Genomic DNA, 15490 nt, shown 5'->3' on the forward strand with positions numbered 1-15490 from the left:
GGTGCAGAAATGCCTGAGAACATGGGGAAGTTAGTCCAGCTGAATGTTTTGGCCTCTGCCAATTGCTGCAGCTCCACAATTTCCGTGTGTATTGGGTAGAACATTGTAACTCATGCAAGTCATGGATTCCACGATTCTTCATATTTCTCTTAGCTTAACTCTTTTCCCATCCCCTTTCTGCCCCTCCATACACACTTAGATTAAAGAAGTTATGTTGCCGTGGGGAAAGGCACCACCACATACGTCTTCTGTGTGATGGTTGTCACCTACTCTTTGCAGTCAGGGATTTTATCTATGCATGCAGATTCTGCTGCCTACTTAAGAATGTTAGAAAATGCTGCTGCTTGTTAGAAAATTCTGCTGCTTCCTACATCCTATATACAGGATGCTGAAGATTATACCATCATATGAATGGGGGTGAAGAATTTGCCTCTGCAGAGGTACGGTAATGGCTGTTCTTTGCTGCCTCTGTAAGGACCCCATTGAGAGAAGGTCTTGGCTGGGAGTAGGTTGAGGCCAGGGAAAATGACTCAATCCAGGGTTATTAACATGTTTGTATACAGATGTTCAAGTAAGTTAACGATGAGAACTTTTGACCTGTGAATAGGCCCTCTCCACTTCACTGACTGATAGCAAAGTGCAGAGGAAAGATTGATTGGTTGCCACTTCTGATGTCACAATGATGCTACTTATGAATCACCTGAGTTACTGAGCAAATTGCACAGGAAAGATTGATTGGTTGGTACTTCTGATGTCACAATGATGCTACTTGTAAATCACCTGAGTTACTGGTATAGCTCTGTCACCATAACCTCTAGATGTGACTGTTGAGAGCTTTTCTTATTATAGTCTAGCTTCATTACATGAGTTTGAAATCCTATTGAATTGTAAATTATATTAGTAACTATGGAATATATGAAGAGTTTGGGGTCTTCTGTCATTGAAATAATCAAAGCCAAGAATAAGGTGAGAGAACAAGCAGTGAATTTTATTAATATTGTGATTTTTTTTAAATTTCTCTGGCAAAGTAAGAAACTATTTTATGCAAAAAATTAATGTAATCTAAAGTGTAACTCTGCTAAACTTGGAAAGTAGATTCATTTATTATACTGTGAAACAGGGATTTTTAGTTCCACTTTAAATGCAAATGTCAACCTGTTGGGTGAAAACCAAATCCACTTCAATTTAGGCTTAAACAATTTATTTTAGCCTTTATTATATATGTTTTTAGACAATGCTACTATCACGTATGAATTACATAAACATGCAAAAAAAGAAAAGGCAAGACAAGGAAGTGCTCAAGTTATCTTTCTTGGGGACAGGGTGACTCTGCTATGCTTGGCTATTTTTCCTCTGTCTCTTCTCCACTATTATGTCAATTATCTACTTTTTAATCCTCTGTTCTGTAACTTTGCGCGGACTCAGTAGAGGAAGCTACCTCATCTGTGTCTTTATCCTTATATATTCTACTCTAACCCCCTAATTAAAAGCAGGGGTGGCTCTAGTAATCCGGCCGCCCCAAGCAGGGCGGCATGCCGCAGGGGGCGTGCTGCCGGGCACCGGTCCCGCGGCTCCGGGGGACGTGCCTGCGGAGGGTGCGCTGGTCCCGCGGCTCCAGTGGAGCTTCCGTAGGCATGCCTGCGGGAGGTCCAGCCGAGCCGCGGGACCAGGGAACCGTCCGCAGTCATGCCTTCGGGAGGTCTACCCGAGCCGCGGGACCAGCAGACCCTCCGCAGTCATGCCTGCGGGAGGTCCACTCGAGCCGCAGGACGAGCGCCCCCTCCGCCGTCATGCCTGCGGGAGGTCTGCTGGTCCGGCGGCTCCGGTGGACCTCCCGCAGGCATGACTGCGGAAGGTCTGCCGGACCCGCCTGCCGCCCTTCTGGGAAAATGCCGCCCCACGCACGTGCGTGGCGCGCTGGGGTCTAGAGCCGGCCCTGATTAAAAGATTCGCCTGCATAAATCACAATAACTAACCCAGATTAATACATTTTTTGCTTATCCTGCTAAAACTTAGTTATATCTGTGTGGTTCCCAACACAGCTATTCCTTGCTGTCACGCTCCCTGGCTGCATGCAGTTGTACTTATATTACAACTGCAATTTTTATTCTTCGTACTCATCTGTTTCTGTGGCCTTGAGTTTTTACTTGTTAGCTGGCTGAATGGGCAGGTGGGGGATGAGGGATTGTACCTGACTTGTACAATTTTGCTGCTTGTTAGAAAATTCTGCTGCTTTCTACATCCTATATACAGGATGCTGAAGGTTATACCATCATGTGATGGGGGTTAAGAATTTGCCTCTGGAGAGGTACGGTAATGGCGGTTGTTTGCTACCTCTGTGAGGACCCCATAGAGAGAAGGTCTTGGCTGGGAGTAGGTTGAGGCCAGGGACATTGAGTCAATCCAGGGTTATTACCATGTTTGTATACAAATGTTCAAGTAATTTAAGAATGAGAACTTTTGACCTGTGAATAGGCCCTCTCCACTTCACTGACTGATAGCAAAGTGCAGAGGAAAGATTGATTGGATGCCACTTCTGATGTCACAATGATGCTACTTATGAATCACCTGAGTTACTGAGCAAATTGCACAGGAAAGATTGATTGGTTGGTACTTCTGATGTCACAATGATGCTATTTGTAAATCACCTGAGTTACTGGCATAGCTCTGTCACCATAACCTCTAGATGTGACTGTTGAGAGCTTTTCTTATTATAGTCTAGCTTCTTTACATGAGTTTGAAATCCGATTGAATTGCAAATTATATTAGTAACTATGGAATATATGAAGAGTTTGGGGTCTTCTGTCATTGAAATAATCAAAGCCAAGAATAAGGTGAGAGAACAAGCAGTGAATTTTATTAATATTGTGATTAAAAACAAAACTTGTTAGCTGGTTGAATGGATGGGTGGGGGGATGAGGGATTGTACCTGACTTACTGAAAGCGAACAGCTCTCTTCTCTACCCTGCTATCTGCTTGGTCAAGAACTTTATAGATGAGACACAAAAACCAGTTTTCTGTTTTACAGACTGTTTCAGCAAAATCTGACAATCTCAAGCAGCAGAACTACATACAAAAAGCAAACATTCCTATTTTCTTCCAGAATTGTATATAATAATTTCTCTAACATTACTTAGTACACATTTCACTAACACGATTCATTACACAGTTCTCCAACAAAGCTTAACTATGTATGTGCTTGCTAATGGTGGCTCCATAATTTACAGTTGAGCTTTAGAGTTACAAACACCAGAGATACAAACTGATCAGACAACCACACAAATCTCGTTTGGAACTGGAAGAACATAATTAGGCAGCAGCAGAGACACATCCCTTCTACCCCACCCCACCCCCCGCAAAAAAAGGCAAATACAGCACTGTACTGTGTTAAATTACTAAAAAATGAAGGGAAAGCAGCATTTTTTCTTCTACATAGTTAAGTTTGAAAGCTATGTTAAGACAATGTTCAGTTGTAAACTTTTGAAAGAACAACCATCATGTTTTGTTCAGAGTTACGAACAACGTCCATTCCCGAGTTGGTAACTCTGAGGTTCTATTGTATATTTAAGTCCACCATTTCCCTATGCCCTTAAAAGATTTAAATAGCTTTATATGAGCTAAAACATCTCATACTTTTGCTTATGCAGCACCAGCACAGGCAGAAGTTAATAAAGCCTATTAGTAGAACTGTATTGCAGTCTGTGAGGCTGGTACATAAACAAGAAAACAGAACAGTGCTGTCCACTTAGAGTCACATACCTGCATGATCCAGGACAGATTTTTTCTCTATCCTTTGGACCCTCTAAATTCGGGTGGTACCTCTGGATCCCTTCCATGACAGGAAAGAATTCACACACCTTACTGAAGAGTTTTAAAGTGCTCAGAATGCAAGATCTTGGGTCCTTCCAAGACCTCTCCGTTTTGCTGCAGAAGAATCAAGGGGGAAAAGGCCCTCTTGTATTCAGTGCAAGGAAGCCAAGAAATTTCTGTGGCTATAGTACTGATATAATTGAAACGTTGAAATAATTTGCATTAGTGGAGCAAACGTGTGTTAATCATATAAAATGGATTTTTTTTTGCTAGCTAAAACAGATGCCAAAGAGGTGTACACTGATAAGAGTAAAGAAATAAAGCCAGTCAAACCCAGCCTTCCATTAAGAGGCAAATCCTTATTTGGCCCCATCTTTCCATATCCATGAAGAGGCCTACACTTTGCAATATGGGATAGGGTGGGCAAGATTTCAGCAGCCTGCACAGCACTTCCTTTCTCTGCAGGAGCTTCCTTGCCACTGCATGAAGTGGTTGTTTGGTTTAGTGGGTCAGCCATTGCATTGATATACTGGACAACGTAGCAGGAGAACCATGGAAACTAGTGGATCATCTGCTGCTCTATGACTTTTGGGATTAGTGATTGGTTCCTTTTTTCCCCTACCTTTTCATTTTTTTAAATTTTTTTTTTTAATACCAGTTACATGGGTGTGTGCTGTGGGGAAGATCTGCACCTTGAAAACTTTTCCTTTATGGATAAGTTGCTCGGATAGACTGAACAAATAGCAGGCCAGCTCTCTAATGAGGCAGCCAGCAATGCAGTATTGTTGTTGCGGTAGAGTGAATAACGATAACAAATATCTAAGAAACACAGATATTTTATATATCCTAAAGCCATTTGAAAGTGTCATAAAAAGACGTTTTAACAGCACCACTGTCTCCTTCTTTGAAAATCATTGGCTTTTCACCCTATTTAACATGGGGAAGTTAGTCCAGCTGAATGTTTTGGCCTCTGCCAATTGTTGCAGCTCCACAATTTCCGTGTGCATTGGGTAGAACATTGTAGCTCATGCAAGTCATGGATTCCACGATTCTTCATATTTCTCTTTAGCTTAACTCTTTTCCCATCCCCTTTCTGCCCCTCCATACACACTTAGATTAAAGAAGTTATGTTGCCGTGGGGAAAGGCACCACCACATACGTCTTCTGTAAGTGTGATGGTTGTCACCTACTCTTTGCTGTCAGGGATTTTATCTATGCATACAGATTCTGCTGCCTACTTAAGAATGTTATAAAATGCTGCTGCTTGTTAGAAAATTCTGCTGCTTCCTACATCCTATATACAGGATGCTGAAGATTATACCATCATATGAATGGGGGTGAAGAATTTGCCTCTGCAGAGGTACGGTAATGGCGGTTCTTTGCTACCTCTGTGAGGACCCCATTGAGAGAAGATCTTGGCTGGGAGTAGGTTGAGGCCAGGGACAATGAGTCAATCCAGGGTTATTACCATGTTTGTATACAGATGTTCAAGTAATTTAACAATGAGAACTTTTGACCTGTGACTAGGCCCTCTCCACTTCACTGACTGATAGCAAAGTGCAGAGGAAAGATTGATTGGTTGCTGCTTCTGATGTCACAATGATGCTACTTGTAAATTCCCTGAGTTACTGGCATAGCTCTGTCACCATAACCTCTAGATGTGACTGTTGAGAGCTTTTCTTATTATAGTCTAGCTTCTTTACATGAGTTTGAAATCCGATTGAATTGCAGATTATATTAGTAAATATGTTCAAAATAGTTCAGTAATCTTTTTCTGATCAATCAATGTGCCGATTCTCTGTAAATTTAAAGTTGCATTGAATTTATCTCCTGGGCCTAAACACTTATTAAAACTTTAGCACACACTTGTCTTCTAGCCAAGTGTAATCTGTTCTCAGTTTGGTATGGGATACCTGTGTGAGTGTTCACTAAGTCATGGAACACTGTAAGCAGTTTTGGGGCAGAGACCATGACTTCCTCGCATGTATGTCGTTTTTTTTGGTTTTTTTTTTTTTTAAACAGTGCCTACTAAAGTGGGATTTCAATCCTGATTGCGGGGGCGGGATTGCTATTGTAGTACAAATAATAAATATTACCCTTGCATCACTGTGATTTATGATTAAACTTTGTATAGCGTGAAATGTTGGAGCAAAAAATGGACGACCTACTGAGTCATCAGAGACAATTTGTCGAAAATAATCGTCGGTCCTTAGAACAGAAAATAAAAGAAAAGGAAAAGGTAAGACGAGACCCATTTTTTCACAAGTTTAAAGTTGCCTCCAGACTGCTATTACCAGAGTGAACAAGTTGTTCATTGAGGATTTGTCGATGTAGAAGAAAAAACGCTGACGATTCCATATTTGATGTGTGCGCGCCCACATGCACGCTGTCAGAATTTTTTCCCTGTAATGGTACCCCTAGGGCCAGCTTTGGCAACCTCTGGAGCCCTGTGCTTATGCGCCGGTACATGGGGCCCTGCTGGTCCCACGCCCTCTCAGTTCCTTGAATGGATCTGTATTTGTTAGTGAAACAATTTACTGGCCTACCACGAATTAAGTTGACTAAAGCCATGTTCCCTAGCTGTTGATAATAGTAGTCTGGTGGTTATAACTTGGTAGGAGGAAGTGAATCCGTATTTCTTCAAGGTAGGCTGGGCAGGCAGGCTACCAATTTGTTCACCTCTAATTTATAGTTCGATGACAAAAATAAAATCAGAAAAAAGTTTGAACATTTTGCTAATAATTTGCTTACTTCTTCCTGAGTTTGACCCTCCCTGCCTGCATTCTTCTGCTCCTGGCAGGCCAACCCAGGGTAGGAGTGGGTCTTTGGAAAGGGTCTGAGGGCAGAGAGGCTGGATATAATAAGGGGGTGGGGAGACATAAAGGTTTCGGGAAATGGATCACTGGGATCCAAGAGGGCTGGGGACTTCATAGGATGGGTCTCTGGCTGGCAATGAGAGTGGGAACAGGCTGTGGGGGTGCTTGAGGACATGGGATGGAGCAGGTGTCTTGCTGGAGGATAGGAAGGTGCTTAGGAGAAAGCAGAGTGGAAGCACTAGCACTTCACTACCTTCTCCAGCTGACAAACCTGCTATGTTTTATTAGAGGGGAGTCCTGCAGCTGCTGCCAAGAGAAGTTTGGCAGAGAGGTTTGTTGCCAGGAGACGCCACTAGTGCTTTCCCTCCCTATCTTCCTCTGCTTTCTGCTCCCACACTGAGCCCTCTCTTTTCCTTACCAACCCCAACACCCCCTACTAAAAGTCCTGTGCCCCTCATAGCCCTATTCCCCCATATAAATCCCCTCTCAAATTCATGTAGAGCCCCAACCATAAGAACCGTAGGGCTGGGAAGAAGCCTCAAAAACTAATTATACCGAGATGGATATATACTTTGCATCTCCTAAAGATTGCAGGAGATGGGCTAGATTCCTAAGGATCTTGGGAGGTGTGCATTAGTGAAGTTCTGCTCCCCCAGACCTGAGGCGGGAGGAGTCAATGCCCCTCTACCAAACTTCTGTTGCTGCCCAGTCTTGTGTTAAGTCAAACTGAAAATAACTAAGGCATTTTCCTCATGAAAAACATTTTGACAGCAATAAGCTAAACGTAATCATAGCAAAGAAGGGAATTCCCCGCACCCCAAAGGATCATGATTATTGGGGATTAGTCTGGTTGCTTAGTTGTAATGCTCAGTGTTGTTATGGAGATCTACTTTTGAATCGATATATAAGCTTCATTCCATCATTTGCTAGTATTTTTTTGATCCACCTGTATTGGTGTAGCAGATGAAGTAGGCTACTCTGATTGGCCAAAGTGAGTCATGGCCATTAGTGGCCATAACAGAATTTATGCTTTACTTAAAAATGGGTTTTAAACTCTTTTTGCTTCTGTCAGAGAGCGCTTTAGTGTAATTAGTAACTTTTTACAGAGGCGATTTACAGTCCCTCCCCCGCGTTTTCCAGTGTTAATAGTTATAGTAACTTGACAAGAAACATGTAACAGGAGTGTGTTTCTCTCTCCTACCCCTCCCCCCCCCAATCTTCTACATTTCTAGGAAGTGTTTCGTCAGCTACATGACTTACTGAGAGGGGATCTGCCGTGCGACCAGATAAACCAGGACTTGCAGCAAGCCAACGACGCTCTACGAGCAGAACTCGACAAAGTAGGATTTTTAATATCTGAACTATTCAAATGGAAGTGGTGATGCTGAGTTTTTATTTTATGTAAAATTTAACTGTCCTCTTTATTGTGTTTGAAGATCTATACTTGACTAATATTTAAGTGCAACTAAATATATCACAGGTCAGAGCAAGCTGCAGTATGTTCCTGTCACAGGGTGAGCTGGTCCATTAAAAGATTGGGGCACAGCTGCATCTTTTGTCAGGTTTAGCCCATCTCCCTGTATGATCGGGAATAAATACAAGGGTCATGTGACAGAAGCATGCATCTAAACCAGGCCTGCTGGCAGGTAAAAGGGCAACCTGTGGTCATTCAAGGGAGAGAGACCCCCCCTCCGCCCCAAAAGATCAGAGAGAGACTCTCTCTCATTAGTGCCCAGGCAGAGAGCCTGTGAAGAGGACAGGTGACAATTTTCCAGAACTCCAAGGCAGAAGCCTTTTGGGGGGAAGAGAATTACAAGGAACTGGAAACTGTGCAGGGATAAGCCTCCATTGATGGACTTGCAGGATGCAGAAGTCCCAGCTGGGAGAGGGGTGGGACTACAAGGATGGGCCTGCTCTGCTCAAGACCTGGAAAAACTTGAGGCATTATATGCGGAAAAGAATAATTGAGGCTGGTAAGGGTATGTTTGAGTCTTGTGTTATGATAATAAACCAACCTGGAAGAGAGCACTACTGTAAAATCACCACATGTGATATCTGGTTTGATGCAAGATTAAAGGTAAACTGAGGTAGCAGATGGGCCCAAAGGCAATCTGGGGGTAATGCCCTACAACCGTTCCCTTTAGCCTTGTTCTGATATGAGCACTGCTTCTTTTCTATCCACACTCTCTAATAGAAAACTGCTTTTTTATTTATGATAGACATGGTCTACACTGACTTCATACAGAGGTTCTAAATTTGTCCACGATAGCTGTCCGCCATAGCTATGTGTCATCCTAGCTGTGTGAGCACATTAATCAAACCTTTTCTACAGAGGTGGTTAGTATTTTCTCTACACATACTCTTCTTTCCAGGTTTACTCTTGAAACACTCGATTCATACTCAAACTTGGACATCTATAGGTTTTTATCCAGAAAAGCCTACTCCTTTCTAGAATGGAACTAGGTTATTTCATTCTCATTTTTTACTTCCTTTTTAATTTGGAGTACTATGGAGCTATTATGACTGATATAAAACAGGTTAAAAAGGTTGAAAACCAGTTAGAATTTGGTGGTGGTACAGTTATGATCTTGTTAACTTCCTGGTTTAGATAGCGACATAACAGGGGTCAGCAACCTTTCAGAAGTGGTGTGCCGAGTCTTCATTTATTCACTCTAATTGAAGGTTTCGCGTGCCAGTAATACAATTTAACGTTTTTAGAAGGTCTCTTTCTATAAGTCTATAATATATAACTAAACTATTGGTGTATGTAAAGTAAAAACGGTTTTTAAAATGTTTAAGAAGCTTCATTTAAAATTAAATTAAAATGCAGAGGCCTCTGGACCAGTGGCCAGGACCCAGGCAGTGTGAGTGCCACTGAAAATCAGCTCGTGTGCCGTCTGTGGCACGCATGCCATAAGTTGCCTATCCCTGCGATATAAAGTCAGGTGATAAATTTAAGATAGAGGATAGCACGACACTAATTTCCCTTGCCCCTGAAGAATGTGGTTATGGAGACAGAGGTGCAAGCTGAATGTCTTTGTTGGTCCATAAATATGGGGAATTAAGATGTACAAATACTGGTTTTTCACAACATGTAACCTATTCCTTGAGTATATAGTAAGTGGAAAAGGTAGAGTAATTTGTCAATCTCTTGGTATTTGGATTGTACCGAAATGAGTCTAGTTTGGTATTGATCCTTTCTGTTTGTGGGCTGTTCAATGGCATATTTGGTGATAGCTGATCGTCAGTCCAACACCTAAATGTTACCTCTCAAATGAGCAGCTGAGGACTGAGTGGGAATGGGGAAGGATCTTCTAAACCCAATAGGTGCTCGCTTTGACAAAATATGTTATGTTAAAAAAAATGGAGAGCAAGTGTTAAATCTGCTGCCCTTATGATTGAGCTTAAAAGAAAGCACTGGTTAGGATTCCCAATGATTACCAGACTGTACTATGACTATTGCTTAAATTATGAATATATTTATACATTACAACTATATACTTGAAAATGTGCCTGAAAATATTTGTCATAACCTTGCCCAGTCTTGAGTTAAAGATTTGTGTTACCTTAACTTGTTCTGGTTTTGGTATGATACAGAATCTAGAACCCAGGACTGGACAGTGAAAGGAGGATGGATTTTTCAGATATTTGGGCTATTTTTAATTGCACTTTTTTAAAGCCATCATGCTGAGTTTCAAGGTTTAGGGCCAAATTCTGCTCTTAGTTATACAACACAGAAGTCAACAGTTACTCCAAACTTCTCTTTCTGTAGGAGGAAGCAGAACGTAGCTTATTCTTTTGGCTTTGTTTTCTAAGGTATCTCTGGAGCTCATCATTTAAAGGGACATCAGGAATTTTTAATTTTTTAAAATAGATTCAATATAACTACAAATAAAATGTGATGTGTTTTCCTCATAGGCAATAGCAGTGAAACACCATTTGGAAAAGGACTCCAGTGAGCTTAACACAGAAGCTGTGCAGAGCAGAGCAGGCTTTACTAGCAAACCAGTCAAAGGAACTGGAATAATTAATAATTTAAACTGGAAATCAGTAAGAACTGGTGCCATTTATGCCTTACTGACTCCCAGGGGAACTCTGCAAGCTCTATGTTGGAGAATAGTGTATTTCCACCAGAAGTTGTGTTTCGATACTGTCTTATTCTGGCTGTCCTTTTTTGGAGCATCTTAAAAGACTGTGACAAAGTTCCTCCTCTGCCTTGGTGGGTCCTGCACTTATTGGCGGATTTGCTCACCTCAGATATTCAGGGCAGCCCTCAGTTTGGCCAGTTTTCTGGCTCAAACCTGCCATTCACTCCACTAACCACATCACTTGCCAGCATGGGGAAAAGGAAGGAGAACAATCCCCACAGTCTCTGCTGACCCACCTAGTGGGCCAGGGAGACAGGCCAGGGATCTTCGCCTCTGGTGGGACCCACAGTCCAAGTCAACTCCTCTTATATCCAGTAGGAGGGAGGGGAATGAGGGGAACCCAGGCCCTCCCTCTACTCTGGGTTTCAGCCCAGGGCCCTGTGGATCGCAGCTGTCTACAGTGTTACGTGTAACACCTGTGTGACAGCTACAACTCCCTGGGCTACTTCCCCATAGCCTCCTCCCAACATCTTCTTTATCCTCACTACAGGACCTTCCTCGTGATGCCAGATAGCGTTTGTACTCCTCAGTTCTCCAGCCGCAGGCCCTCTCACTCTCAGCACCTTGCGCACCCTTCACTGACTGAAGTGAGGTCCTTTTTAAACCAGGTGTGCTAATTAGCCTGCCTGCCTTCATTGGTTCCAGCAAATTCCTGATTTTTCTGGAATTGCCCCTGTTATCTTACCCAGGGAAAAGGGACCTGCTTAATCGGGGGCTAATATATTTGCCTTCTCTCATTCTCCTGTAGCGGGCCCCTGCTCCATGGACCCAACCGGCCTCCGTGCCCCTTCATCATAAGCCATCTGCACGACTTAAAGCCGGTTCATTTCCAGACCACGCCAAGGAAACATCTATACGCGCTCGTGCTCCACACTCTGCACTTCCTCACCTTTGCGTCCCACCCTGACACAAAGTGGAGGGACCTCCTGCCACCTCTAGAGGGTGAGGAGCCCCGGTGGGCCAGCCTATACTCCACCCTGCTCCCAAGGCCCGCCGGGGATGTCAGTTGGTCGCTTCTTCACAGGGGTCTGAGCACGAGTGTGTGATTGGTGCAGTTCACCCCCATCCTGGACACCTGCCCTTTCTGCTGCGTGAGGGAGACTCTGGTGCACGTTTACCTGGAGTACGCCAAGCTGCAGCCTCTATTCTGTCTCCTCACAGATATCCTGTTGCATTTCTGGCTGCACTTTCCCCCTCATTTCCTTATTTATGCACTGCCTATCGGTGGCCTCACAAAGTCATGGGACCTCCTGGTCAACCTCCTCCTGGCCCTGGCTAAAATGGCCATCTATAAAACCAGGGAGAGGAGGTTGGCCGATGGAGTCTCCTGTAACTGTGGGGCCTCTTTCCGGTCCTCCATCCATTCACGCAACTGGGCAGAAATCCTCTGGGAGGCGTCCACTGACTCCCTTCATGCCTTCGAGGAGCAGTGGGTGCTGTCTGGGGTTCTCTGCTCGGTGTCCCCATCTGGTTCCCTTCGTTTGAGCCTTTGACAGCATGTCTGTCCCTGTTATTTCATTAGTTGTCCCCTGAAACCACTTGGTTTACAGGTCTTGTTGATCCCCCCCCTTAAGGCTGGGGGGATCTTTAGCAGTGGGCTCCCCACTTCCTGCATCCCAATAGGATCACTCTCCTGTAGCCCTCTGGCCCGACCCTGTCACAAGACCTATAGCTGTGATACAAGATAAGGCCCCGATCTTGCAGTTTTTGCAATTGATTCCATGTGGACTGACCCCAGGCCAAAAATTAGTTGTATGGTCAGAGTTTAAAAAAATGATTTTGCACCAGCATACTACAGATAGGGTTACAGTTCATATGGAATTATTTGTTTAATCTAATTATGTAGTATGGTTCAAGAGACTCTTTGTTTAGTCCTAAAAAATAGAATATATTAAATATCTGAGTTCATTTGGAACTTCTAGAATCAGTAGCTGCTTCCTAAGTATAAGTGTGTTTTGCCTAATTCTAAGATTTCATGGAGGAGTGGGTACTTTTTTGGTCACACAATCAATTTAAAGCAAGAGAAAATCCCCCAAATGATTTGTACATTTTAACTTTTTCAAGCACTATAGACTAGCATTATCAACAAAATTCTAACTATGAAGCCAGATCCTGCTCTGGCATATATCAGCATAGCTCCATTGAAATCAGTAAAGTTATTCCAATTTACACAAAAAGCATCTGGCTGTAACTTTTGATTTTTAAAAAACCTTGATTGTAGATTAAAAGATTTTTCCTTTAATTTGGCGTTAGAAGGAAAATGAAAGGGAAGAGAACTCAAAATAGTCGTAGAAGCAACATCAGCGACTGGGTTTTTTGAAGTTCTTCTATTGTGCCAATTGCTGTTGTATCTGAATGCTTTCCAGAGTTAAGAACAATTAAGGTGACTAGCATTTGTTATTTGAGGTTTCTATTTCTCCCATATCCCCCAGAGCAGTTTTCAACCTGTGGTGCACAGACCTCTGGGAGTTTGCAGACTGTCTAAGGGGTTCTCGAAAGGTTGTCGTTACAACGGAACAGTGGTTTTCAAGCCGTGGCCTGTGGGGGTCCACAGACTATATCTAAGATTTCCAAAGAGGTCTGCACCTCCATTTGAAATTTTCTAGGGTCTGCAAATGGAAAAGAGGTTGAAAACCACTGTCCCAGAGGGCAAAGTGTGGAGGGGGGGAGCGGGCGCGGGGAGTGTAAATATGAAAAATGGTGATGTTAGTTGTCATTCTAAGTTTTTGCAGGAGTGAATTTCATAGTATTGGGCCAGCTCCTGAAAAAGCCCTGTCTGCTGCATCTGCTAGTTTTACTTCTGATGTGTAGACAGTTGTTCCTGAGGAACACAGCTACTGAAGTCTGCGAGAGTAAGATGGTATATTGGGCCCATTTCCTTTACAGCTTTGAAAATAAAGACCGAGATTTGATTCAGTGTTCTGTTGGGGAATCAGCGGAGTGAGTGAAACATAGGACTGATGTACTCAAGTGAACCTGTATTACTGAGGAGGTGTGCTGCTGTGTTCTGTAACTCTTGCAGATTTTGCAGGGCAGAAGCATTCAAGTCTAAATACATTGGATTGCGATGATTCAAGCAAGAGTTAATGATGGCCTATGTGATTGAGGCCAAATTGTAAATACAAATGATGGGATGTAGCCTTACCAGATTAAGGTAGGAGAATGTATTTCTTGTAAATGGTTTTGGGAACGTCCTGCATCAGAGCATGGGATTTTTTTTTGCAGCTATGTTAGGTTGTTGGTTCCAGATTTTTGTTGAATGCTTCTTAATCAGAGCCACTTGTGCTGAGTCACAGCAAGAGGGCTGGGCGTTTCAGCCATTTAAACCCCTTGAATTTTGTTGATATTTTGAACACAGGAAGCTGAGAATTCATACAGCTTTGAAACATTTGTCAGACATCAGCATTGTCTGAAAATGTTGTCTCTTGGCACCTGTGTCTTTTAGAATGATTGATAGAGTGTGTGTGTGTGTGTGTGTTTGTTACGGTATAGCAGTTGGACAGTTTGGACTAGGAGGTTGTGAGACAAAAGGAAAATAACTAGAAGCATCAACGGTTTTAGTTATGTTCTTTGGGTGACTTGTTTAAATAGCTGAAAATACAGACTTGCTGTGTCAGCAAGGTTTTAATTTGTTTTCCATCCAGACCCTCCCTTTTCTTGAATTTGGCTTCTGCGCACTGGTGCCCATCTGCTCGTAGTAAGTAGATGAAGAAATGATGGCTTGCTTCCAGTAGAGTCCCACCAGTGCCATGCCATCTGTTACCCAGCAATGCAGGAGTTGGGTGGAAGGAGTTAGTTTCTTAGAAATAACTTTTATTTCAGTTCCCAGGTAGGACATAGTTGTATGGGGTATTTTAACTTTTCTTAAAATATTTGGAAAAAAAGATGCTTAGAAAATGTACTATCCCGAGCCCCCAGGTATTACTGACTAATAATACTTTACATCTAATGCTATCTTGCTATCAAGAGCAACTTCATATATTTGACTCATCCACACTGAGAGATGGGTGGTCTGAGAACAGGAGCTAGAACTGGAAAGTTCTCCTGTGTTCTGATACTGACTCCCCTCTGTGGCTTTGGGCAAGTCACTTAACTTCACTGACGCTCAGTTTTTGTGGGCTGGATTCTATCCTGTGTCAAGATCTGCTATAGGCAGGCACCAGAGAACTGGTTGCAGCTCCCTGGTTCCATATCCTGAGCCACCTAAGTACTGCTGTGATCTGTGCCAGCTGGGAGACGTCCCAAAAGGATTGTCTGCCCTCTGAGGACTGCCAAGAGTGCCGTTTGTGTTCCTAACTCATGTATATGTTTCCAGAGTCTTCATGGGACTCAGATGGGTAGTATTCCACATCACACTACTCTCAGTTTATTGACTTAATCAACTGTTTTGTAACTAATGTTTTGTTGTAGGAAATGGAGGAAAAAACCCTTCTTCGCTGCCAGTCTGATCAAAAATCTCAAGAAATCCATCAGCTGCAAGAAGAACTGAAAACAGCTAAACAGTTTCTGAAGGAGACCCAGAATTATGCGGAAGAGATGAAAAGTGAGATACACATTTCTACCTATTTAAATCCTGTTACAAACTATTACTTCAGTGTGGAGGTTCTTTAAACCTCATTATCAATGGTGATTTGAAGAATACCCAAGAAAAAAAAGTTCCCATTGTGTGATATAGTTAAATTAACTTTCAGCTAATACACGCAATTCTCTTTCCAA

At 42.9% G+C, this 15490-nt stretch overlaps 1 protein-coding gene across 3 annotated transcripts in view; it reads left to right on the forward strand.

Annotated features, from left to right (window-relative positions):
- The first annotated feature begins 2636 nt into the window (after positions 1-2636).
- LOC123366092 (centromere protein F-like) overlaps positions 2637-15490 on the forward strand; it is a 281374-nt gene continuing 268520 nt past the window's right edge. The window contains exons 1-4 of one of the 3 annotated variants that reach the window (XM_045009200.1): positions 2637-2834; positions 5945-6049; positions 7859-7966; positions 15185-15317. In XM_045009200.1, coding sequence (XP_044865135.1) covers positions 2775-2834; positions 5945-6049; positions 7859-7966; positions 15185-15317 — 406 coding nt within the window. In that variant the 5' untranslated portion in view covers positions 2637-2774. Of the gene's footprint in view, positions 2835-5661; positions 5795-5944; positions 6050-7858; positions 7967-15184; positions 15318-15490 lie in introns of those variants that run through there. The other 2 variants (XM_045009201.1, XM_045009203.1) reach the window with 2 other exon arrangements.

The sequence above is a fragment of the Mauremys mutica genome, chromosome 3 (genome assembly GCF_020497125.1).
Source record: "Mauremys mutica isolate MM-2020 ecotype Southern chromosome 3, ASM2049712v1, whole genome shotgun sequence".
Taxonomy (NCBI): Eukaryota; Metazoa; Chordata; order Testudines; family Geoemydidae; genus Mauremys; species Mauremys mutica.